General features: G+C 36.8%; 2 protein-coding genes across 5 annotated transcripts in view; both read left to right on the top strand.

Moving 5' to 3' along the window:
* Positions 1-22,658, top strand: part of tmem19 (transmembrane protein 19) — a 35,931-nt gene extending 13,273 nt beyond the window's left edge. For all 4 annotated transcript variants that reach the window (XM_077235362.1, XM_077235363.1, XM_077235365.1 and 1 more), the window contains 4 exons: positions 11,435-11,572; positions 14,578-14,832; positions 20,222-20,431; positions 21,963-22,658. In XM_077235362.1, coding sequence (XP_077091477.1) covers positions 11,435-11,572; positions 14,578-14,832; positions 20,222-20,431; positions 21,963-22,126 — 767 coding nt within the window. In that variant the 3' untranslated portion in view covers positions 22,127-22,658. The remainder of the gene's footprint in view (positions 1-11,434; positions 11,573-14,577; positions 14,833-20,221; positions 20,432-21,962) is intronic.
* Positions 22,659-23,554: 896 nt separating this feature from the next.
* Positions 23,555-27,978, top strand: part of LOC143742449 (uncharacterized) — a 58,836-nt gene continuing 54,412 nt past the window's right edge. The window contains exons 1-3 of the mRNA XM_077235310.1: positions 23,555-23,668; positions 23,977-24,179; positions 24,914-25,006. Of these exons, the coding sequence (XP_077091425.1) occupies positions 23,665-23,668; positions 23,977-24,179; positions 24,914-25,006 (300 nt within the window). The 5' untranslated portion in view covers positions 23,555-23,664. The remainder of the gene's footprint in view (positions 23,669-23,976; positions 24,180-24,913; positions 25,007-27,978) is intronic.

Below are 27,978 nucleotides of genomic sequence, written 5' to 3'. Positions count from 1 at the left end.
CGTTTGTTCTGCGTTTAGTCATTCTTTTCCTATCAGTTTCACCAAAGACGAACTACTGGACATTAGGAAACACACACCAGAGACCTTTTCTACAGTTTTTGATTATTCGGACGTTTTGCTGGACATTCTCGTCGGAGGTGCAGCGTTGTTGTTCAAACGCGCGTTCAGACGCAAACGCGGGAAGCGAGCCGGCGCGCTGGTTAAACTCCGCGAGCGCGGCCTGCGCACTGCACTCCCCAGTATTCATCTCGCGAATCTCCGATCCCTTCCTAACAAAACGGATGAACTTCTTCTCCTCACCCACACTAACAAGGATTTTTTAAACTCTGCTGCTTTGTGCTTCACTGAAACCTGGCTGAGTGAAGCCATACCGGACAACGCAATACATCTGCCGGGCTTCCAGCTGTTCCGAGCGGATCGCATCGCGGAGCTAACGGGGAAAACGAGAGGTGGTGGATTGTGTTTCTACATTAACGAAAGTTGGTGTTCAGATGTAACAACACTGAAGAAGATGTGCTCTCCTAATTTAGAGGCACATTTCATAAACTGTAAACCCTTCTACTCGCCTCGGGAATTTTCCTCTTTCATTCTCGTGAATGTTTACATCCCTCCAGACGCGTGCGTGAGCGCGGCGCTACAACAGCTGGCTGAACAAATATCTGAAACGGAACAAAGGTACCCAGACTCTCTTTTAATCATTCTTGGGGATTTTAACAAAGCAAATCTTTCCCGTGAACTACCAAAATACAGACAGCACGTTACATGTCCCACCAGAGACAGTAATATACTGGACCACTGTTACACCACAATAAGAAATGCGTATCACTCCGTCCCACGGGCAGCTTTGGGGCTCTCTGATCACTGTTTGGTTCATCTCATACCGACCTACAGGCAGAAACTGAAATCAGCTAAACCTGGAATACGGACTGTAAAAAGATGGACTAATGAAGCAGAGCAGAATCTACAGGCCTGCTTTGATTGCACTGATTGGACTGGTTTTGAAGCTGCTACCAATGATCTGGATGAGCTCACAGATACTGTAACATCATATATAAGTTTCTGTGAGGATACATGCATTCCTACCAGGACATTCTTATCATTCACTAATGATAAACCATGGTTTACTGGGAAACTCAAACACCTTCGTCATGCCAAAGAGGATGCTTACAGAAGTGGGGATAAAATCTTGTATAACCAGGCCAGAAACAGATTGACAAAGGAGATCAGAGTTGCTAAAAGGAACTACTCTGATAAACTGAAAAACCAGTTTTCATCCAACGACCCATCATCAGTCTGGAATGGCCTGAGGAACATCACCAACTACAAGTCACCATCCCCTCGATCTGTGGACAATCAACACCTGGCTGACGATTTAAATTCATTTTACTGCCGGTTTGAAAAGCCCTCATTAACACCACACACCCGGTCTGATCTGCACTTCACACTTTCACCATCACCTCCTGCACTCCAATTATCACTCCCCCCTCCTGCCATCCAACCTGAGCTTAAGGTCTGTGTGGAGGACGTGAGCCGAGTCTTCAAAAAACAGAAGACTAGGAAAGCCTCAGGCCCAGACGGCATCTCATCTGCTTGTTTAAAAGCCTGCGCTGACCAACTGGCCCCGGTCTTCACGCAGATCTTCAACAGATCATTGGAGCAGTGTGAAGTTCCCTGCTGCTTCAAACGCTCCACTATCATTCCTGTCCCCAAAAAACCCAAAATCACTGGACTTAATGACTACAGACCTGTCGCTCTCACGTCTGTGGTCATGAAGTCGTTTGAAAGACTGGTGCTGGCCCACCTGAAAGACCTCACTGGACCCTTGCTGGATCCCTTTCAGTTTGCTTACAGAGCAAATAGGTCTGTGGATGATGCAGTCAACATGGGACTGCATTATATCCTGCAACATCTCGACAGACCAGGGACTTATGCAAGGATCCTCTTTGTGGACTTCAGTTCGGCCTTCAATACCATCATGCCTGGTCTTCTCACAGCCAAACTGACCCAGCTCTCCATACCATCCTCGATCTGTCAGTGGATCACCAGCTTCCTGACGGACCGGCAGCAGCGAGTGAGACTGGGGAAACACACATCCAAGACACTCACAATCAGCACCGGAGCCCCCCAAGGGTGCGTTCTCTCCCCACTGCTCTTCTCCCTGTACACTAATGACTGCACTTCTAAAGACCCCACTGTCAAGCTCCTGAAATTTGTAGACGACACCACTGTCATCGGTCTCATCCAAAACGGTGACGAGTCTGCTTACAGACTGGAGGTTGAACAGCTGGCTGCCTGGTGCAGTTATAACAACCTTGAGCTGAACACGCTCAAAACAGTGGAGATGATCGTGGACTTCAGGAGGAACAGCCCAGCACTCCCCCCACTCACCATCATGAACAGCACTGTGGAAGCAGTGGAGTCATTCAGGTTCCTGGGCACTATCATCTCTCAGGACCTGAAGTGGGACAATCACATTGACTCCACTGTGAAAAAGGCCCAGCAGAGACTGTACTTCCTTCGCCAGCTGAGGAAGTTCAACCTGCCACAGGATCTGCTGATTCAGTTCTACTCAGCCGTCATTGAGTCTGTCTTGTGCGCTTCCATCACTGTCTGGTTTGGTTCAGCTACCAAATCAGACATCAGGAGACTACAACGGACAGTCCGGACTGCGGAGAGGATCATTGGTGCCCCCCTGCCAAACCTCCAGGACCTGTACTCTTCCAGAGTGAGGAAGAGAGCAGGTAAAATCATCACAGACTCCACTCACCCTGGACACCTCCTGTTTGAACTGTTACCGTCAAGACGGAGACTCAGATCACTGGCCACAAGAACATCTCGGCACAGGAACAGTTTCTTCCCACAGGCCATTTCCCTCCTGAACAGTTAACACTCCTCCCAAGGCATATGCCTGTAAGTGCAATACTCCCACTGTTTAGTGCAATATCCTACAACTCAGGTGATACTTATATGTAGATTTATTTATTTATAATATTCAAAACACTGTAAATAGGTTCATAATCTGTAAATCTGAAAATGTCTATTCTGACTAAACCAAACTGTGATAGTTTTATTCTCATATATTCATATTTATATTTTTATTTTTTTTATTCTTATAATTTGTAGTATTATGTTTCATGTTTCATGTTGTATTTGTATTTGTATAGTCCACTGGAAGCCTCAGTACCAAAACAAATTCCTTGTGTGTGCAAGCACACTTGGCAATAAAGCTCTTTCTGATTCTGAAAACTGAAATGGGCCTTTATGAATTTGGATCCATTTTATCACCATCGAATATTTTTCGATCAGAAATCGATAAATTAAAAATATATGTTAGAGGTTCAGTTATGATAGGTGGACCAATTCTAAAAAAGAAGGGATCTAAGGTATCTAGACGAGATAGATAGACAGACAGACAGACAGACAGATAGATAGATGATAGACAGAAAGATAGATAGAACGACGGACAGACAGATAGATAGATGATAGATAGACAGAAAGATAGATAGAACGACAGACAGACAGACAGAACTATAGATAGACGTTGCACTGCATCTGCAATTCAAATTTTTACTCCAAAAGCGATGTGCCTGCGCGCGCGCGCGTGTTCGCCTGTTTGGGAAGTCGCACTGACAGAAACAGTGACATTCCAGTTTAAGTTTCAAGGGAGTAAAGCCTGTTTATGCCATTTAGTAAATGAAATTGTGTCAAATCAATTTGGTTGTAAAGAAATGTTCATTTAAAAGCAGCGCTCATTCATCAGTGTATAATGTTACCATAGAGATGCGCGCATCAACCGTCGCCGAGCCCGCTTTTGAAGGTAACGATCATCCATTTATAATCACGCGTAACAACACAGAATAATTGTAATTTGACCATCGGGTTCGGATACTTAAATCAGCTCTATGTTTGCGTATGGAATGCCAAAAGGGTCAAATTTCGCCACTAACCAAACGCGTTTCATTCTCAAAACGCCGCTTTTTACGGCGTTTAAGGCGAAAAGACGCCGCAAAGTACGGAGTTCTGCAAATTACGTTATTAAGCAAAAGCGCCGTCATTATCTGCGTTTTTTATATCCAGCCAATGACGCCGTTTCTGACGCCGCAGGCCATCTATAATGCGCCGTCATTTGCGGCGCTTCTGTCTGACAAAGACGGCCTAAAAAGCGGCGTTTATATTATATAAACTATACTAAAATATACTGAATATTATAATCAGCCCCACCCTTTTCTTCAAACTCCAGCCCATCTAATGAAGTAGATGGAAAGACATATGTAGTAGATTGTCGATCTGAATGGCGATCCTCTTAAGGCTTCTGTTTTTCTAATGTTGTTAGGACTGGTGTTTGGACTGTTATCGTGTCATATTTTTATTTCTTCATTGGGCACGTGCAGGCCTATCCCCCTTTTTCCTTTATCATATGTGGGTATATACAGTATGATTGTAGACTCTCTTTACATTCATGTCTGTGACATACATTAGATTACCAAGCAAATTTTATATCTTCAGTAGGGCATTAGTCTGCGTGCATGGAGAGCAGTGTCGTTTTGCTCTTAGTGACAGGGGTTCGACTCCAAGGTCCGACCGTATTTTTATCTCCGCTTCGTTTCTTTTGTATTGGTCTGTTGGTGTATGTCTTTTAAATTTCGGAAGACTACCCGATAGCTGACAACATTGAGTAGCAGGCTGTAGGCTAGGCTACTTATTAAGGAAATGACAGCAGCATCTGTTTTAAATCCGTGTACAGTGGCTGCTGTGGGTCCCTTTATTGCTGATTATAATGATTTAGATGGGCCAAGGTATATGCTTCACGATATAGTCCATTTCGCTTTTTAAGATAATAAGACTATTTTAGCAGTTCACAGGATACACAGGTAGAGCCTTCCTAAACAATTGAACTATTAAAACAAGAGATGACGCCAGCCCAAGCGAGGACCCATCATACAAGACTGTAATATATTTCACATATAAATTATTTATTATCACGCTGCCATTGCCTTCAAATAGACATTAATATTGTTAACAGTGAATAATATATTTTGTACTACCTTGTTCATTCTGATGTCATATAATATAACGATTTTATGAAGTTTTTTTTTTTTTTGTAACACTGAATTATTTATTTTCTGTAGAATCAGAATCAGAATTTCTGGCGTTAATTTTAGGAGACCATTGTGGAAAAAGGGGGCTAAAGATGGAAAATGTAATGGTCATTTTTTTGCCAAGACTTTATTCAGTAATTTTACGGAATTTTCTGTTAACCCTTAAACACAACACAATACAATGCCTCAGTAAAAATACACAGGAAAACTGTAAATATATTCTCGTATTATAATCGTATAATACATGCCCTATTTTTATGGACTGTAAATAATAAAGAATTGTGTGATGCCTGTATTTCCATAATGGCTAATGCTACATATTTTATTAGGTTTTCTTTTAAATGTTTTTTTTGTATTTTTCTAAAATAAAATCTTGAATTGAATTGTTTCAGCCAAACTTGGACTTATAAAAAGTTTTTATTTTTTATTTTTATTTTTTATAGGCTATATATATCTTGAAGCAGCGGGATCTGCGAACGTCTCGTTCAAGCCATAAAAAAATAGTTAAAAAGCTGATGTGGATGTTTCTGCATTTCAGCACTCCTAATTTATACCACTTTATACAATACAGCATATTGCTTTAAAGCCACAAATATCATAACTTCCTAGAGGCTTACTGTAATTGAGACATGCACCGCGGAAACATGGTTCGTTTGTTACTCACTTTAATCCAAACCCGATGTTCCTGGTTTGCTTCTTATTTATTAATTCCAGTCCATTCGTTGATTAAATATTGATTCGAATTAAGATACAAATTATACAAAACGAAATTCACTTTAAAGAAAGTCTTTCGACAAAACAAAACTTAATGAAGTGCTCTTACTCTTGCTGTTCACTATTCATAATCAACATAAATGAAATAAAATAACAATAGCCTATTATTTAAACATAAATGTGAAACTGGCAAAGAGCGGATATTGAGCGGAGAGTAACGGTGTGAAGTAACTTGAAACTTGTTTTTAGAGCGCCTCTTGGTTCACCCTCTGCCTGTCAGAAAATTAATTTGTAGCTTATTAAAGCTACAAAAGTTATTCAGCCAAGAGCAGTGAGTGATTTTCTCTTCGTCGTTTGCTCATGACCCCAGTTATTGCAAGCCGTTGCGATATGCATATTGCGAAATACATTTGCGATATTCCGATAATTATGATATATTGTGCAGCCCACCTACAGATGTATGCTTCATATTTTATTGCTATTTTGTATGTATTGTTTTTATCATTGTGTTGTTGGAGGAATTGAAACGTCTTTGTTCCTCGTTTATAGGCAATATGTAGCAGGCTAATGCACAATGGTTGTGGTGTAGTTTGTATGATGGACTATCTACTTCAGTAATAATCCGGGATCTTATATTTTTTGGTGAGATGTCTGTTTCTCAGATCATAATAAAAAATGCTTGCCCCCCCTCCCCCCCATATGAAAACGAAATGAGTAGCTACATATACCCTCTATATCTTCTGGCGACGGCCCTGAGCCAGCGCTGTGTGGAATCTTCAGAAACGGGCTTTTCGCTCTCATGGTCTGAAACACATAGCCTACTAAAAACGTTTTAATTTGTAATGTTTAAAATAATGAATCAAAAATGGACAAAACCGACTGTAAGAAAACCGTTATGGATTTTTTAGGCTATTTTACTAGTCTGGCTATAACCAGACCAATGAATGGTCCCCGTCTATTAATAAATATATTTTATTTTTTATGGCTTGGTCCGCAGATCCCGCTGCTTCAAGATATATTTATAAAAAAAAATAAAAAAAATAAACTTTTAGAAGATTTTATTTTAGAAAAATACAATATAATTATTTTTAAAAATACACATTTAAAAGAAAACCTAATAAAATATGTAGCATTAGCCATTATGGAAATACTGGCATCTCACAACTTATTATTTACAGTCCATAAAAATAGGGCATGTATTATACTATTATAATACGAGAATATATTTACAATTTTCCTGTGTATTTTTACTGAGGCATTGTATTGTATTGTGTTTTAGAGTTAATGGAAAATTCCGTAAAATTACTGAATAAAGTCTTGGCAAAAAATGACCATTACATTTTCCATCTTTAGCCCCCTTTTTCCACAATGGTCTCCTAAAAATAACGCCAGAAATTCTGATTCTGATTCTACAGAAAATGAATAATTTAGTGTTACAAAAAAAAAGAAAACGTCATAAAATCGTTATATTATATGACATCAGAATGAACAAGGTAGTACAAAATATATTATTCGCTGTTAACAATATTAATGTCTATTTGAAGGCAATGGCAGCGTGATAATAAATAATTTATATGTGAAATATATTACAGTCTTGTATGATGGTCGAGCAGCGGTGGTCCTCGCTTGGGCTGGCGTCATCTCTTGTTTTAATGGTTCAATCTTTTAGGAAAGCTCTACCTGTGTATCCTGTGAACTGCTAAAATAGTCTTATTATCTTAAAAAGCGAAATGGACTATATCGTGAAGCATATAGCCTACCTTGGCCCATCTAAATCATTATAATCAGCAATAAAGGGACCCAACGCACTGTACACGGATTTAAAACAGTTGCTGCTGTCATTTCCTTAAGTAGCCTACAGCCTGCTACTCAATGTTGTCAGCTATCGGGTAGTCTTCCGAAATTTAAAAGACATACACCAACAGACCAATACAAAAGAAACAAAGCGGAGATAAAAATACGGTGGGACCTTGGAGTCGAACCCCTGTCACTAAGAGCAAAACGACACTGCTCTCCATGCACGCAGACCAATGCCCTACTGAAGATATAAAATTTGCTTGGTAATCTAATGTATGTCACAGACATGAATGTAAAGAGAGTCTACAATCATACTGTAGATACCCACATATGATAAAGGAAAAAGGGGGATAGGCCTGCACGTGCCCAATGAAGAAATAAAAATATGACACGATAACAGTCCAAACACCAGTCCTAACAACATTAGAAAAACAGAAGCCTTAAGAGGATCGCCATTCAGATCGACAATCTACTACATATGTCTTTCCATCTACTTCATTAGATGGGGTGAAGTTTGAAGAAAAGGGTGGGGCTGATTATAATATTATACAAAACGCCGCTTTTTATGCCGTCTTTGTCAGACAGAAGCGCCGCAAATGACGGCGCACTATGGATGGCCTGCGTCGTCAGAAACAGCGTCATTGGCTGGATATAAAAAACGCCGAAAATGATGGCGATGGCACTTTTGCTTTGTAAACGCCGTAATTTGCGGCGTTTGTATCACAGATCGCCGTACTTTGCGGCGTCTTAAACGCCGTAAAAAGCGGCGTTTTGAGAATGAAACGCGTTTGGTTAGTGGCGAAATTTGACCCTTTTGGCGTTCCATATGTGCATGACATGAGCGTGCACAGCGCGTGTCTTCTCCTGGTCGTGCTTACCAGGTTGTTCATTAGAGCCGAAATGTGCCCAGAATAGATGTAGTCTTTTAAATATTCGGAGCATTTTTAATTACTCGCACTCGCGTCTCGCCTCCTCTGCCATTGTATGCTACCGCGACAAAGCACACACGGGACAAATGACGTCAGAAAAGCGTCAGTATAACCGGTTATGGTCTATTACTGAACCGATACCGAATTGTCCTCGTCTGCATCGCGATGCATCGTAGAAACGATTAATTTCGACACCCCTAATAGATAGACAGACAAAACTATAGATAGATAGAGATAGATAGATAGATAGATAGATAGATAGATAGATAGATAGATAGATAGATAGATAGATATTATTGATGTTGATATTGATAGCTTTTTAACTGATGTAAAGGTATAGGAAACTAGAGTGCACAAAGATATAATTTAAGCCAAATAAGACTGTAGGTGTTATTGGAGTTTTCTTTGTATTTTGTTTCTCTGGTCTTCTTTTTTATATTTGTTCAAATATATTCACATTAAAATGGTTAACTGAATGTTTGTTACTGTCAACTTATAACTTTTCATAAGAAAAGCACAATAAAGTATTGATCACAAAAATTCTCTGAAATCCCTAGGTTAATAATTATCAGAATTTTTTTAAAGTTTAGTATTTGGATGGCTATAACAATGACGAAAACTTTTATGGAGATCTAGCAATAGGCAGTGCCTTTTTTATTATTATCTCTGATCACTGATTAAGGTGCTTACAGGCTAGCTAAAGAAAACATAATAAAAATCTTAGAATGTTTTACCCTTTATGTTTAAGTGCTTTATCCCTGACAATTGCTGTTTACAGGTGTGTATATATATATATACAGGTCCTTCTCAAAAATTTGTATATTTTGTTAAAGTTCATTATTTTCCATAATGTAATGATAAAAATTAAACTTTCATATATTTTAGATTCATTGCACACCAACTGAAATATTTCAGGTCTTTTATTGTTTTAATACTGATGATTTTGGCATACAGCTCATGAAAACCCAAAATTCCTATCTCAAAAAATTAGCATATTTCATCCGACCAATAAAATAAGTGTTTTTTAATACAAAAAAAGTCAACCTTCAAATAATTATGTTCAGTTATGCACTCAATACTTGGTCGGGAATCCTTTTGCAGAAATGAATGCTTCAATGCAGCGTGGCATGGAGGCAATCAGCCTGTGGCACTGCTGAGGTGTTATTGAGGCCCAGGATGCTTCGATAGCGGCCTTAAGCTCATCCAGAGTGTTGGGTCTTTGGTACTCTCAACTTTCTCTTCACAATATCCGTCAGATTCTCAATGGGGTTCAGTTCAGGAGAGTTGGCAGGCCAATTGAGCACAGTAATACCATGGTCAGTAAACCATTTAAATCTTTAGTTCTTTATCCCATTTCAACTTTATATATAATGTAGAGGAGGGGCCGCTAAACGTCAACACTTCATACAAATAAGAAATGATTCTGGGTAGTGTATGCTCATAGGCGTCCATCATCATTTTAGTAAGGGGATGAATATCATTTACTTTAACTTTCCTTTTTTTTGTTGTAGTAATCCCTTAACTGGAAGTATCTAAATAAATCCTGATTTCTCATTCCAAAGTTCTCCTTTAAGTCCTGGAAACTTCTAATTTCGCCCTCTGAAATTACACATCACAATGCTGTTATTCCCCTATCCCTCCACTGTTGAAATATTTGGTCATCCCTTCCTGACTTAAATTCCTCATCATGAGTAATCAACCTAAGTATTCCAATTTCTTTCTCCAATTTGAATTGTTTAACAATAGAATGCCATACCTTCAATGAGAATGTTGTTATTAGGTCCAGTTTGTCTTTAATACAGTATATCCATGGATTTTACTCTCCCCTATAAGTGACTGAACTTGTATATGTGTTTCTATGTCTTTCCACTTGGCTATGTAACTAGAGGTGCACCAATATAAGATGGGACGCAACTATGCTGCACAGTAATCATTTTTAAGACTTGGAAGAGCCATGCCACTTTTCTCTGTAGGTAATTGGAGTGTTGAATAGCGCACTCTGGGTCTTTTACCCCGCCATATATACCTGGATATTATTTTGTCCCATTCAAAGAATTGCTTTGGTGGGATTTCCACTGGGAGGGATTGAAACAAATACAGCAGGCGGGGTAAGACATTAATTTGTATTCCTTTTATCCTATCACTGAAGCTCATGGAATACGTGGACCACCTCTCAATGTCACTCTTTATATTAGTAATTAGATCGTAATTGGCCCTATACAATTTTGTTAAGTCTTTAGTTATATTTATACCTAGGTATTTTATACCTAGGTATGCGTCCCAATTAATGTCATAATTTTGTTTGAGTTGTGTTTTTGGTTTACAATTAAGCATAAGAATTTGAGTTTCTGTTACATTTAATTTGTATCCAGCATATTCATTACATTTCTCTAATACTTGCATAAGGTTTATGAAATGTTTTTTGGGTTCAGCTAAATAGATCATAACATCTGCAAAAAGACTAATTTTATGTTCAATGCCGTTAATTTCGACCCCTGGAATCAACAGGTGCTGTCTGATTAATTGTGCCAGTGGCTCTATATAGATGGCAAATAGAGAGGGACTAAGACAGCAACCCTGTCTAGTTCCTCTTTCCAGGAGGAATCTCTCTGATAGAGTCGTATGTTTGTCAACCTTTAACAAAACCTGTTTGGTCTTCATCTATCAAGTCTGGTAAAAATAATTGTATTCTGGATGCCAAGATAGAGCAACATTTTTTATAGTCTGTATTAAGAAGTGAAATGGGTCTATAGTTTTGACAATGCAATATTATATAATATTAAAGTTGTATTATCTTGATTTAGCTGCCAATGGACTTTACTGTACTGTTGATGATGTGACTAGATTAATAAATTGCTATAAACTAATTTATAACTAATTTCCTCCTCTTTGCAGCGATGCTGGTTGGCTTTGTTCTTACTATGGCCAACATGAGCTTTTTTGCAGCTTTGTTCACCTTTTTCGTCACATCCACCAAACTAACCAAATGGAACGGGAACATCAAAAAACAAATTGACTCCGATTACAAAGAAGGTAAGTTGATACTTAACTATTCAGATATTTAGTCATTATTTCTATCTTTTTTTGGTTTAATTTGAATTTAAATAGCCAAAGAAATCTCTATTTTAGTTGTTTGTCTTGTGTTTAACTCACTGAATGAGTGCATAAAAGGTCATTCTATAAGCCCAAAGACATTAGTTGTATTTAAATACTTCCTGTGCAATTCACATTATTTTTTAACATAAGGCAGGGATGTGATTATTATCTAATACATTTATTTCATGGGCGTAGCTATTGACTGAAGGATTTTACTAGATATTTTTTTAATTAATATTTTCAACTCAGAAGTAAATATGCATATAATGTAGCTATTTTAAAACATGTGAAATAAATTAATAAATTAAATCAAACTTTCTAATGCCTTCCACAATCTCATTTGCCTAAGAAGTTGTCATGTGAGGAATCTGCATTTTGGCAGATAATGTAAAATCGGGTGGTGATGGCGCAGTGGATAAGACACATGCCTTTGGTGTGAGAGGCCCGGGTTCGAATCCACTATGAGACACCAATGTGTCCCTGTGCAAGAAACTTAACCCCTAGTTGCTCCAGAGGCGTGCAACCTTTGACATATCTAGCAATTGTAAGTCGCTTTGGATAAAAGCGTCAGCTAAGTGAATAAATGTAAATGTAAATGTAAATAATAGCCTAACATTACCTGAGATTATCATTGTCATACTTCATATGTTGTTTCCATGACATACAATTAGTCAACCAGTACAAATGTTAGTTCGCCCATTTAAGACATGAAGTTGTATGCAATGCTTACCAGCACTATAGTGCATACACACTGACCCACTCTGTTGTCACCTCCCTGGTCAGAGTTCTGGCCGCTGGAAGTTTTTCAATAAAGTACTCCCGGTTATTTTCCGGGGCCACAAAACTGTGCGTTTTTACGTGAAAAAATGATTTGCGTTTCAAAGCTTGTTTAATTTACCACACAAAAAACATGCCGGTCAAAATTCATACCTCAGTTTTAAACGCCACTATTTTCTATCCATTTCTATCAATCCGTCAACGTCAACAGTGCGCACGTTCCGATCAGCTGTTCCATAGTGTTTACACAATCGATTGACAACGACATGAAAAGTATTAAATTAACATTGGTGCGAACTTGTAAATTCCCAGGCTGTGACCACAAGGATGTGCCGGGATCAAAGTTCAGATTCCATCGTTTTCCTGTTTCGAATATAACTATAAGACAGCTTTGGCTAGTTGCCATCGGCTACTCTGCGGGAGCTAAAATATCCAGAATAAAGGATTTTCGTGTGTGTAGTGCTCACTTCAGCGAAGACGATTATATCCCAAAATTAAAGAGTTTTGCTGTACCAGTACTACGGGTAAGCTCTATTTACTAACTTTATGATCCCATGTCTAAACTGTACGGTAAACAAGCTGATGTTTAGATTCCATTATAAAACACGTGAAAAGATGTCTAATATAAAAACAGTATAAAGGGATATTGGTACAATTTGCTGAGAAAACTATTTGATTGAACACACACACAATTGAGGTTTTGTGTTGCAATCAATAACATTTGATTTGATCTTGTATACTCCGGTTGTTAAAGGTATTATAAAGGTATTTGTCGTTGTGCTAAAATTACTTTCATCATCTGATCCGTCTGACATTGTGCTAAAATTGGTTTCATCATCAGAAGTTTCGCAGTCAGACATGTTGTCAGCGAGTCGCGCTATCAACAGCTGATCGGAACGTGCGCACTGTAGAGGCTGACATTTTTTCGGGAATCCCACGGGTCACGGGATTCCCGTGGGATTCCTGCAGGATGGGAGTCATCTTTGCTATCAATCACGGGATTTGGACGGTACAGGATAAATGGTTAACGGGAGCAGACGGGAGCGGGAATCAACCAATAGCAAAGACGACAAAAAAAGAAAAAAGTAAATGCATCATTTTGTAGTTTCCTTTTAATACGCCTACAATGTAACGCAATTAAAAAATAACTACACGACCCAGCCGTCCCAGAAGCCATCAGTGCTTTTTGTCACGGCTTACCGCCGAAATTCAAAGAGCAGTGTGGAGGGAGCTAACAGCCGCGGAGAAGTCGATGTGGCAAAAAATGATTTACAGCGCAAAGTCAGAAGTAATGACATGTCTATTAAGTTCACAGAACTGGTCGGAAAGTCTGAAATATTAATTAAGTTTATGAGAGTAGAATGTGACGGTGATAGCACAATGTACGCTGCTTGTAAGACATGCTTAGTCTTAGTCAAGTGATTCAGGGACGAGCGGTCTGAAGAAGCACACTTGCAAGGCAAATTCGGGAAAGAATCAGGCAAGCATCGCTTCGTTCATCAAGCGAAAATTGCCGTATATGGGAGCGGTACAGGAACGGGAGTCAGTTTAAACAGGAGCGGGATGGGATTGGGAGTCAATTTACCAGGAGCGGGATGGGATGGGATTATTTTTTAAACTTTGGTCTGGGAGTGGGACGGGACAAGATTTCTTTCTATGGGAGTGGGACGGGACAGGAGTGAAAATCCACTCCCGTGTCATCCTCTAGCGCACTGTTGACCTTGACAGCAGCGCGGATTGATAGAAATGGATAGAAAATAGTGCCGATTAAAACTGAGGTATGAATTTTGACCGGCGTGTTTTTTGTGTGGTAAATTAATCAAGCTTTGAAACGCAAATAATTTTTTCACGTAAAAACGCACAGTTTTGTGGACCCGGAAAATAACCGGGAGTACTTTATTGAAAAACTTCCAGTGGCCAGAACTCTGACCAGGGAGGTGACAACAGAGTGGGTCAGTGTGTATGCACTATAGTGCTGGTAAGGATTGCATACAACTTCATGTCTTAAATAGGCGAACTAACCTTAACAAGGCGTCTGTGGATGAAAGTCTGAAAGAAAGGACTGCTAGGATTTTTCATTGGCATCATTCCATTGCTGTCTAACCCAACCTTTCTAAAACCACCTCTGAAATTATGACAGATGTTGACTTCTCTAATCTCTGCAGGTGGTCAGAGGAACTGGTTGCAAGTTTTCTGTAATGGTGGAGTTCCTACAGAATTGGCCCTGCTATATATGATCGAAGCTGGTCCTGGAGAAATACCTGTGGATTTTGTGAAGCAATATTCTGCTTCATGGATGTGCTTATCCCTATTAGGAGCCCTGGCTTGCAGCACAGGGGACACCTGGGCTTCTGAGGTGGGTCCTGTGCTTAGTAAGAGCACGCCCAGGCTCATCACCTCATGGAGAGATGTCCCACCAGGTAAAAAGCACAAAAATGAAATTGTGGAAATTAGTAGAATATGTGGAATCAGTTTGTTTAAATAAAACACAAACTGATGCCTCAGATGCTGTAAATGATCACAGACAATAATTATGGTCCAGGGCTTGAAATTAACTTTTTAATTCACCAGTCAAATTGGCTACAAAATTAAGTTACCTGCCATTTAGAACTTCTACTAACCAACAAAGAAATATCCGAAATAAAATAACATCTTAGATTTAAATATATTTATTATAAATCTGATTCTGAATGATTGAATTGCTTTGTTTTATGACTGCCAGTCATTGTTTGTTGATACCATAAAAATTAAAGAGTAGTACCACAAATGAAATGTTTCGCCAAAAATTGATTTGTGATAACACAATTAAACATGCCAAATTGTGCAGACACAATTGTTTTTGCTTGGTTGTGATACAAAAAAAAGTAAGAACCCATGCAAAAAAAAGAGAAGTATAAATAACAAAAAAAGAACATTTTGTGTTCAATGCTATTTCCCGTGAGCTATTTTTTTCTATTTTTTTTTTTGCATGGTAAAATAAAGCCTGTAGCTTTTGTTTACCTTTGTTGCCAAATCATTTTGTCAGGTAAATAACCTTGTTTTTCCTTTACATTTAAAATATTTGAAAAATTTAAATATTTTTTCTACATTTTGATCATTTAATCGACCATTAATTGAATTTAATCAAATACATATTCCCTCTGGACATCACTTTGGCTACTACTGTACACTACCTGTCAAAGTCTGTAATTAAGTATTTTTGTTTTTGAAAAAAAAGTACCTTATGCTCACCAAGGCAAAATACAGTAAAAACAATAATATAGTAATTGTAATAAATGCAGGAAAAATAGAAATTTTAAAAATACAGGAATATAATACAGTTTATTGTTGTATTGTAAAATGTAATTTATTTCTGTGATGGCAAAGCTGAATTTTCAGCAGCTATTACTCCAGTCTTCAGTGTCACAAAATACATAATCTTAAGTTTATTTGGTGCTCAGTTGTTCAATAATAATTGATGCACAATTATTTATAATGTTTCTTATTATTATCAATGTGGAAAATGCTGCTTAATATATTTGTGCAACTGAATTTTTTCTAACATTGTAAATGTCTTTACAGTCACTTTTTTATTCATCCTTGCTGAACAAAAGTATTAATTTCTTAAAATCTTATTTACCCCAAAGTATTTAATGGTAATGTATCACGGTTTCTACAAAAATTGAACAGAAAAAACTTTTTCAACACTGATAAATGTTTTTTAAGCAGCATATTTGAATGATTTCTGAAGGACAATGTGGCACTAAAGACTGGAAGAATGTCTGTTACCACATGATTCAATTACATATTAAAATATATAAAAGGGGTAATTAAAAATTACAAATCTTCTTCATATATATTTATATCAATAGATATTTATTTTACAATATTTTTTTCTATTTGACTTTAATTAAAAAGGTTAGATTTTTGTGAGTATTTTGAATGAAACACATATGAGTTTACTCTACTATAAAAACATACTACAAGTTTCAGAACTCAAAACTAACTCCCCTATTTAAAATATGAATTATTCTTTTCCAACCTTCTAAAACTGCCAGATTTGAATTGTGATGTCATAATTGTCATGAGTGTCTTGACACGATGCGTCATTGTCTTTGTAGCCTTATCAAGGAGGTGTGTTCTGGACAACTCATATCTGTCCATCAATCACAAGAATGATGCTGCTGTTAGTTAAAGATGTTGAGAGACAGTCAAACTCAGTCGTTGTTTTGTCAGGGGATGTGAAGAAACTACACCGTCAAGTCACCTTCATTTATATACCGCTTTTAACAATATAGATTGTTTCAAAGCAGCTTTACAGTGAAAATAGGAAATGAAAGTAATAAAGATTGTTTTGGCTTTACAGCTGCTCTAGAATAAAGTCCAGCTAAATTTAGTTTTGATTGAGTCAATTCCATTGCAAATATCATTAGTTATTAATTTAGGGGCCGCTAACACGACACAGTTCTAAAAGAAAACCCTTAATGGGCTCCGGCCTGCTCATTTGTACAACAAAAGTGCCTGGTGGTTCGAGAACCAAAACCTTAAAATAGGTTCCAAGGTGCAAGCGTTGACATTTTTTGAAAAACGTTATCATCTCCGCGTAAACTTCAAAAACGCAAATCTGTGAAAACGCTGATGGCGTGCACATGCGTATTACGTGTTTAGTCTATAGGTATGCACGTTTGAATATATATGTCAGCAGGCGTGTAGTCTTTCTTTTCAAATTGACCTTACCAAATGAATTGTCTGGCCTTAAAAATTCATAATACAGATTTTTTTTAACGCTTATGCATATCCATGTGAACTGGAATCATTTTGACAATGTTTTATCTGTACGGAGGTGAAGTGAAGAAGCCCTTCACAGGTGAGAGACTAGTTGACACTTCAGGACTGCGTTGTCGTCGTGTCCAGGCGCGATATCAGATCTGGATACGGTCTGGATCCGGCAGACTGCGGTAAACCTCGGGGTAAACAGAGAGACTAATATTAGCGTAGACGCCATCCTTCTTATGATGTAACGAGTACATCAGCATTTATGGGAAGTGTTCCTGGTTCCGGCTGACCTAATCTATGCAGCCTAACATTGAATTCTAAAAATTGATAATGTGTTATGTGTATGCTAGGTCAAAGAGATGTGTTTTAGTCTAGATTTAAACTGACAGAGTGTGTCTGCTTCCCGGACAATGTTAGGAAGACTGTTCCAAAGTTTAGGAAAAGGATCTACCGCCAGCAGTTTTTTAAAATAATTTAGGTATTATCAACAGGCCGGAATTATGAGATCGCAATAGACGTGAAGGACTATAATGCGTTTAGAGCTCGCTCAAGTACTGGGAGGCTAAACCATTTAGTGCTTTCTAAGTAATAAGCAATATTTAAAAATGTATATGACGTTTAATAGGGAGCCAATGCAGTGTTTGCAGAACGGGGCTAATATGGTCATACTTCCTGGTTCTACACTCCAATGGAGTGTATATAAAACCGGTGTAATGTGTGCCCTACTGTTGGTTCCTGTTAAAAACCTGGCTGCAGCGTTTTGCACCATTTGGAGACGACTCAGAGAAGATTTGTTAGAACAAGTAAAAAGATAATTTCAATAATCTAAACGAGAAGAAATAAAGGCATGAATAATCATCTCCATGTCAGCTTTGGACAACAATGTTCTCAATTTAGAAAAATTTCTCAAATGGTAAAAACAGTTTCTGATCAACTGTCTAGAATGACGATCCAGAGACATCGATTTGTCGAACAAAACACCAAGGTTTCTAAGGCTTAACTGGACGGATGAGCCCAAGATGAGCCCATGTTGTTTGATTTGAGGTCGTTTTTGGTATTGAGCAATGATTAAGGTTTCAGTCTTTTTTGTATTCAGTTGTATGTAGTTATTGTTTAACCAGTTCTTAATATAAGACAGGCATTCTAATAATTCAGTTAACCTAAATAACTCTGACTCTTTGAATGAATAGTACAACTGAATGTCGTCAGCATAAAAGTGATGAGACACTTTTAAAATGACAAATTATTTCACCAAGAGGGCTAATATGCAATAAAAACAAAATAGGAGCTAAAACCGAGCCCTGGGGAACTCCACATGACAGAGGGGACATTTCAGACAGAATGCTGTTAACAAACACACAGAATGATCTGTCACTCTGATAAGAGGAGAACCATTTAAGAACAAACCCAGGGAACCCCCATTTCATTTTGTAACCGATTTATCAGTACATTATGGTCCAATGTATTAAATGCAGACGATAAATCAGGTAAAATCAAAACCGTGTAATGTCCTGAGTCTGCAGCCATCAAAATGTCACTTGATAATTTTAGAAGTGCAGTCTCAGTTGAATGGCATTGGCGAAAACCTATAATAAGATTTTTTTTTTTTGACTTTAATTAAAGTTTCGATTTTTGTGAATATTTTGAATGAAAGACTAAGTCAGTTTTGCTCATATTTACCAAGGGTGTCAATATTGGTGGAGCCCACTTGTACATTTATTTTTAATCTATCTGAAACAATGTCTACACAGGATGCAACAGCAAAAGTTGTTACGTTGCACACTATATGTTCTTTATTTGTGTCATAAGTAGCATGAGCATAGAACCATCTATGCAACACCTGCAGTTCTTACACTGTCTGCTGTCCAGCAAGGCTCAGATAATGCAGATTCTTCTGTTCCTCAAGACCCTTTTGGTATGAGTCATCTTGAGCCACATCTTTGTCACTTGGAAGAACTAGGGTATTCAAGCTAAGAGGACGAACCGCAAGTTCATCCTATTTTTATGGCGCCTGCTTTTATAGTTGTTTATATAAGGTGTCAAGAGAAGACAGAATGACGGTTTTCATTCTATTTAGGCCGTAGTGACGGTCATTCTTCGGTCTCACAGATCCGTAGTTAAATTTATTACTTATAATAACCTCAAGAAACAAACATGATATAAAAATCTGAAACTGCATTTTATGACCCCCATAAAATAGAAAACAATTATTTGAAATTGTAATATTTATCCAACATAACTGTTTTTACTATATTTTTTTAATTAAGTAAATACAAACTTGGTGAGCATAAGACACTTTCAAATACAGAAAAAACATTAACAAATCGTATTATTCCAAAATTCTGCTGGTAGTGTAGCTCCATAAATGAATGTTTAACAGTAAATGTTTAAGATTAGTAGACAGGCTGTCAATTCATCAGCTGTAATCAGCGGTTTCCTCATAAAAGTGAGTGTACTGAACTCAGTGCTTTGAATACACTTTTCCATTGAAATCCATTATAAAAACCCCAACCCATTACTCTCACTCCCAAGGTGCATAACAATGCTAGTGATAATCATGCCCCAAAATATCACAATGACAATATTCTATTTTACGATGATACAATGACCATGCCCTTTGCCCCTTTGTGTCAAGTGTATTTACAGCAAATATTTCTCATTGAAAGCATGGGTTTACTGGCAAGGTTTGAATAAAGATGCCAGAGGGCACTTTTGCTGGGTATAGTGACACGCAAAAATGGATTTGGAGCATTCATCGAATGACTATGGATTGAGAATGGGTTCAAATGAAAATGTATCCTTGCTGGAATACTGTAGTGTTAAACTTTGTTTTGCTAATGTTGGAGGTTCTGATACATTATGAACAATTTGGCATGCAAATTGACAGAACTAACCATAGTTTGCAAATTGGCTAGTATACTGTTACAAGCCATGGGGGATTTTCACCTACATTTGGCAGGTGTTAATTTTAAACCCTGATTATGGCCTCTTTGAAGTTATATATATATTTCAGAAAATTGCCTTTGTCCTCACTGAAATAAAAAGTTTTTTTAGGTACCAATGGCGGAGTCACTCCTGTTGGATTAGTGGCCAGTGTGTTGGGTGGAGGCACAGTGGGTGTAGCGTACTTCTTCATGCAGCTCCTGTTGGTGAAAGATTTGCATCTGACAGTTCCTCAGTGGCCCATCATCTTGTATGCAGCAATAGCTGGCCTGTTTGGATCTTTGCTGGACTCATTCCTCGGTGCAACCATGCAGTATTCAGGTAAACTGGCTGATTAATGGTATAAAATCAAAATAAGGTAAATCAATAGAAATATTATAAGGTAAATAAAATCGAATACTCATAATATTATTCCAGGTTTCCTGTACCAGTCATACGAACAGTGGTAAATTACTTTTTATGCAATAGAAGCTTCTACCCTCCTTTTACTCTAACTGGGCAAGTTACTGAGCACTGAATGGGCATCACTTGTTAGTAGGCTCATGGTTGCAATGAACTGGGTAAAAATAAAGATTTTCTGATCCCCAAATCAATCTTTTAATATGTGGCTGACTAAAATTGTCACTTTATTTGTAACAAACCTATCCTGCAGATTTCCCTACAGATGCACTCTCAAATCGTCTTACCATGAGAAAAAGCCGCCTCATCTCATAGAAGCCTATAGGGAGGAAGGGACATATGTTAATAGTGCAAAATAAAAGATAAACAAATGTTACTTTGTTAATTTAAAGTACCCCTATTATGCTATTTAAAGGTTACTTATTGGTTTTGGTTTCTTACAGTAGGTTAACATGCATTCAAGGTAAAATAAAACTTTACATTTTCTCATAATATACATAGAAACATCACCTGTGTTCTCACAGTTGTCGGTAACGGTTTGATCAAGTATCCGGTTCTCTAAACCCCTTCTTTCCGAGAGCCTGCTCTGCTTTGACTGGTCAGAAGGTCCAGTCTGTTTTGATTGGTCTACCGCGTACAGCGCATCAGAAAACAAAATTTTTCCATATCTGAATCCGATTCCCATATCTAATACGAACAGTAACTAGGTGTTGGTTTTGTATTAATTCGGGCCCGAATCCTCATCCACTTCCAGACCTACAACTACAGTGTTTGAGAGCAGGTAAAAGTAGATGTTGTTCGCTCGCAGGCAGCCAATGAAGACCATAGGCTCGCATTGTGCAAATTTGTTACAAACCTAAGTAGATTCATGCAGGAAGTAAGACTTGAATACTGACGACTCATTTCTTGTTACAATCCTATGTAGATTCATGCAAGAAGTAAGACTTGAATACTGACGACTCATTTCAGGCTGTTCAAAATCGATTCCTTTTTTTGGGAGACAAGAAGGCAATTTATCATGCACTTTGATCTAAGAAACTTTTCAGAACTTTTACATTCACAAACAACTATATTACACACTACATAAAAGATGATACCCCAAAAGCAAAACAAAATAGGGGCACTTAAATAATAAAAATTAAGGTGTTTATAACAGTTTTGAATATGCTCCTAACTCCATATCTGGAAAAAATGCTGTCCACCTGTTGTTACATTATATTAACTTTGCATGTTATAATGATCAAAAATATTTGGAAATATGAAAAATTGTGAATCAGTTTTGTTTTAAAATAAAAAATGTTTGTGGTAAAAGGTCAGTGTGACATAACCAACATGCAAAATAGGTTCTTTCATCATATTGGGCACATTTATTTATGATTGACATTTGTGCTTAGCTTTCTTTCAGTATTTCTTTTAAATTATTCATGATGACCATTTCTTCCCCTTCATTAAGGATATGATGAATCCATCGGAAAAGTTGTGAGTTACGAGTCACCAAGTGTTAAACGAATATGTGGGAAACCCATCCTGGATAACAACGGAGTGAATCTGTTCTCTTCTGTCCTTATAGCATTATTCCTGCCTGGGTTGGCTTGGATATTCTGGCCTAGGCTCTGAATTATGTGATTTTATTGGGCGCATGTCAGTTTATGAAAAAAACAAGAAAACATTATTATACATTGACTTCTTAAGATTTTAATCAAGTACAATGTGAAACTCTCAATTTCTTTCTTTCTACTTATTATATTGAGTTTTGTAATTGATTTTAAAGGTGAAGTGTGTAATTTTTGGATGTTAAATCCCTTACATATATTCCCAGCCTTAAATTAGCCTTCAAATAGGTCAATTAATTTAAACCAGTGCAACATAGTACACAAGAGCTCAAAATACTGTAAAATTGAAATAGTTCTATCTCTCTACAGGTCAGATCACTTCAATAAACACTATGCAATTTATGTAGTCCATTTCTCACATTACTTAAACATTTTGAGTAAATATATTTTTTTGTACTTTTACACAAAATGTATTATCTGTCTATGCCACTTATGTCTACTGTACACTTATGTCTATTGTATGTCAGATATTAACACATTTAAGTATTCTATTGTAAAGTATGTGTACTTCATGGAATAAAGTACCCTTACCATAATGTTTTCATTGTCATGTTACATGGGTCAGTTGCATTGCATCATTGAAGATTCGGACATTCTGTTTTTGCTTACTACATAGTCTGCATAGTATGCAGATTCACATGCAGCCACTTCAGTAAGCAACCAGTGATCTTCATAGTTACTGTTAAAGTAATACATTTTTAAGGATCACCGTCAAACAATGTATTATTGTTTCTGTAACTTGTTTAATTTCTTTTTTTCTTTTTATGACAGTGGTGAATAATATGAGAGATTATTTAAATTTACAGTATACACTTGTAGTGAACGATAGATGGCAGTACACTCTCCTTGTGTGCAGTACACAACTGAAAGAAAGATGATGTGAGGGAGGCTTAAAGACACATGGTGCTGTTTGGGCGGCTAATGACAGTAGCCTATAACAAAGAACATAAAGTCCTTTCCTCCATGGGGAGCCTGATGGCCCACGAAGACGGAGAATCTATTGAGCACCTAATTCAAATCTCCAGAGGTTTTTCGTCTCACTAGAGTTATTTGTACACTGAAACGAATAATCTTTTAAATCAGACTGATTTGACTGACAATCACATGTAATGTAGCTATTAATCTGTTTATAATGATTTTTAAATACATCCGAATCCAATAATCACAAACTACTGTGATTGGTCCATCTTGAGCTCCGCTGAGAAAAGTGACATCACGTAACAGACGTGTATGTACTGCTTCAGCAGTGGTTTGGACAGTAGTTTTTACCCGAGTTATCATTGATGACCGTTAAAACATATTTTTTAAAAATAGATATAAAGTGAAAGTAAAAATTGGATAATTATTACTCACAACAATCGTACCTGACCAATCAGAGACAAAGCCGATAAGCCCGCCCCTTTAAAAGCCCATCTTTATGCTATTTTCCGTTCTAATGCGCAGTCTATTTTATACGCATGCGCAGTGTGTAACGGACGAGTCAACGAACGAAGTTGGAAACCAGACTGTTTGCCAGTCCAAATATTTTTAAAGAAAGAAGCAATGGGTCTGTATAATTATTTACATTACAGTCATTTACATTATTTGCCGTTAGATCTATAGTGCCCAGAGCTACAGCATTTCTCATTGCTGGGCTGTTGATGTAACGTTAGAGGATCATAGCTTTGAAGTACACAAGCTAGTAGATCATGTTGGATGAGACTGTTATTTTCTGGCATGTAGCGTTATTATTAGTTGTTAGTTGTGTTTTTGTTACAATATTTGTACGTATAAATGAACATACATGTGTATGTGTATATGCAAAACATTGTTAAACATTTTCATAAATGTTTGTATATCTCTGTCTCTCTATAGAGTCTATCCCTCCTCTCTCCTCACTTCGCCTGCTGGTTTCTCCCCTTCGTCTTACATCTGCCTTCATGTGGCAAGTTGTCCAGAATCAGAATGTGGAGCAGTTTGGAAAGCTGGAGGAATTTGTTTCCGTGATGACAAACCTCGTGCCAGAACTCTTAAGTAGGAGGCAGAGAGCCACTTTGATAGTAGGGCTGCGAGCCAAGGTTAGATGTGTTTATGTATTTCTTACTGTTTTCATTGAGCTATGCACCGCTCTCCTCCAGTTACCGTGGTTAAATGTGTCAGTCCAATGTTGCGTAATCCGTTCTTGCACATGCAACACATTTCCTGACACCCATAACATAATATAGGCTATTCACTGTGTGTGAAGAAGACTACTACCTCTGTGTCATTTTTACAAAAGCAACATTCTTAAGTAAGAAAGAAATTATTGTAGTTATTATGGCTCATAAGAGCTAATAGTCAATTCCATAATTGTTGCATCTTCGACGTGTGCGGCCAACCAATGCAACCTTTACAGCCTTTGAAATGAGACCCAACGTGCTTTTAGAACAATATCCAGAAGCAACATATAATTCTGCTGAAGTTACAAAAGTGTTTTTCATTTTCAAAAAAGTGGAATGTGGGCTAAATCTTTCAGTTCTTAAGGAGATGCATGCCCTTTAATTTTGTAAAAGAGAATTTAATTTTTCTTAGTTTTTTCATCGTTAATAAAACCCAAAGAGTAAAGTGTATCTGTCAATTTAAGAAGTGAAGCTGCATTTAAAATGAAAAAGATTTACAGGCTAGTTTGTGACTTAAACATGAGAAAAACTCTTTTATTGCAAACAGGCCTAAATAACTCTTTGAGATGGAGTTAACTTTAAAAGCTATTAGATACTGTTCATTGTGAACAACTAATTGTTGTATGTTTTGTTCACTGTGGATTATCTTTTAGATGATTCTTGAGATGTGTCGAGGCGAACTCCCCGCGGACCTTCACACTGTCAAATCACACATTCACCAAATTAAGACTACTGATTTATTAAAGGTATGTGAAGCCTTAATTCTTTTCTATTCCCATTACCGCCCCCCCCCCCCCCCCCCCAATATTAAATCCAAATTTTAATTAAGTGCTGACGTTTGAGGGCAATGCATTATACATGTTTAGAATGGCCAGTACTGACCTAATGATTTTAATAAAACCCAACTGAAGCACTTAAAATGCAAATCTTCTCTTTGCGACTGCATATAAATTTACAAGATGATTCTGAATAATATCAGAATACTCTGATTATGGATGTCTGTTATTATGATTGAATATAGTCAATTTTTGATTTTATGCAGGACAACGATTCCCCTTTAGAACATCAGTAAATGACCTCAGCTTTCCTCGGATGCAACTGAACGACACAGCACAGCAGTAATCGTAAAATAAGTCTAATAACTAATAATTAAAACACAAATGTATTACTTTTGATATAGTCAGAAACTATTTGTATCCCCAAATAAAAATCTATTATTATCATATATTTTCAGTCCAGTATTATTATTACAAATAATTCTTTAAATAATTTCATTTTTCAATGTATATTCAATATCCCTGAGCAGGGTGATTTTGTTTGTTCACATTGAAGCCAATGGAAGTGATGTGCAGGTCTTACTTTTTTTTTTAAAGGTCTTAAAATGATTAAAATGGAAGTGCTGATAACTGCCGATATCATTCAGCGTTGTTCATACTAAAGCTGCACAATTAATTGTTAAAAGATGGCGAGCTCGATGCAAACAACCACGCAATCTTATTTGTTTTGGCCAATTTATCACAGAAGTACTGGGAAAAAAGTTTAAAGTTCGGATATAAACACTGATGTATATGATAGCGACCAAAATAGAGCAAATCACTTTTTGAAAGTAACTGATGCTTCACATAACAATTGTATCAGTTACATCGTTACACCAGTAGGTGGTGAAAAGTGACTGTTAAAAATGTATTTGTCATTAAATCATTTATTCAAGAGATTCATCCAGTAATTAAACAAGTAAACGTCTTTATGACATAGTCATTGAATCATTTCAAATAGATAAAAAACATGGAATTAATTAAATATATTTTTTAAATTCGACTTCAGCAATTAATATTTTGACAGAGAATTGTGATGTCTATTTTAAACAAACAAAATTGTAAAATATATGTATCTACCCAGTACCCACTGTGTCCGGTTTTTCACTCTGAACGGTTTCAAACGTGATCCAGGATGGAAAATAAGAAAACATTTCTTTAAAATAAGAAAACATTTTAGAATCCTGCATTATAATTCATTATAATTATCCCAGATCTGTGTTAATGTACATAAAGACTTTATCCTAGTTTGTAAATTTGTACATTTTACATCCTGGTCTGTACATTTTAATATTAGAAACTGTGCAAATAGTTTAAGTTAGATGCCAGATATATTATATATTCTTTAAAGCCTAATTTATGATTCTGGATAATCTGGATTTTTTTTTTTAATAGAGATCATGGTTCTCCCACGATTCTGAAGACAAAACATTAAACAACTAACAACTAACAAAATTAAACAACTAACAAAATAACATGTAATTTACTTGAGGTTCTGACAATATGTGCTGTTTAATGTTAGAAATGAGTCCATTTATAAATGTCTAAAATGTTATGTCTATTAAAAAAATACTTATTTAGATTAATCATATAAAAAGTCGTTCGAAATGAATGAATGAACTTGTTTCGTCCAGAGTTTTTGAATGAATCTCTTGAATGAATGATTCAATGATTCATCAAATACATTTTAATTGTCATTGGATGCCACCAACTGGCATAACAATGTAATGGATACAATGTTTATTTGAAATGTAACATTAGTTTCAAAGGTTTGCTTTTATCCCAATACTTCCATTATTATTTGATGCATATTTGAAGTATCAGTGGTTCCAAACCTGTCCTGGAGGAACACCAGCCCAGGGCTCTAATCTTACATTTCTTTTTAAGGGCACTTGTGCTCCTAATTTTAAAAATTGTATTAACCTTCCCATTAAGAGGCGATATTTGACTCTTTAAAATTACTTTGCTAAAATTTTAAATTACTTTGCCGGGGCTTGTTTTTAACCTTTGTAAAGGGCATTTTTTTCAAACTTTATTAAATGTCATCTTTAATGCCAAATTCATACATTTATATTTATAAATTGAGTTAGAATAATAAGACACAACCAGGAAGAATAAGTTACCAAAAAAAATGAAATCAGTATCAACAAAATTAATCTTTGCAATGCAGAGGTGGCTTAGAAAAACAAAAAGCTGGCATTAAGGTACATTTACAGACTTTAATGAGGCTCAGAAGTGGCTTGAATGCATTTAAATTCATAATAACGATGTTATGAGATTAGTGTTTTAAATAGAAGGTTTTGAATATTGAAATATTGAATGATTTAAAAAACTGAAATAATACTTAAAAAAAACCTCAAACCACCAGTAGGGGGCGGCACTGTCTTTGTCACTGAATCATTCATTCAATCGATTCGTTCAAATAACTGATTCATTCAGGAGCAAATCAAGCGACTGTCTTTATGAATGGGTCATTGTATCATTGACTCACTAGATTAGTTTGAAAACACAGATTCATGCATAAACTAAACACCCATAAACACGGGTGTGAAAACAGCTGTGAAAATAGTCATAGCTGAACCGCAGCAGTTCAGCTGTGACTATTTTTGTTGAAGAAATAGAGCAGAATCTGACAATACTGTTCCTAAAATGTAAGTCACTTAATATTAACTTTTATTGAATTGTTGTATAAAATCAATATTACATTTGCAAACTCCCTTATAATCATTAAAAAGCTGTCACTTGTCTCAGTTCATCGCAATCTCACAAACTTCCCTTATAATCAATGAAGTTGTCTAGATTGCACAATGAATCTCTTATTTTGTGTCTGTACTTTATTATAATGAGAGGATTCGCAAGCTTGCATGACTCTGCTCTGAACAAACTCCAGCTTTTTATGTGGT

This window comes from Siphateles boraxobius, unplaced genomic scaffold (assembly GCF_051911475.1).
Source record: "Siphateles boraxobius isolate OS27281-9 unplaced genomic scaffold, OSU_SipBor_1 19, whole genome shotgun sequence".
NCBI classification, from domain to species: Eukaryota; Metazoa; Chordata; class Actinopteri; order Cypriniformes; family Leuciscidae; genus Siphateles; species Siphateles boraxobius.
Note: the sequence above shows the minus strand (reverse complement) of the source record. Positions and strands in the feature narration are given on the sequence as shown.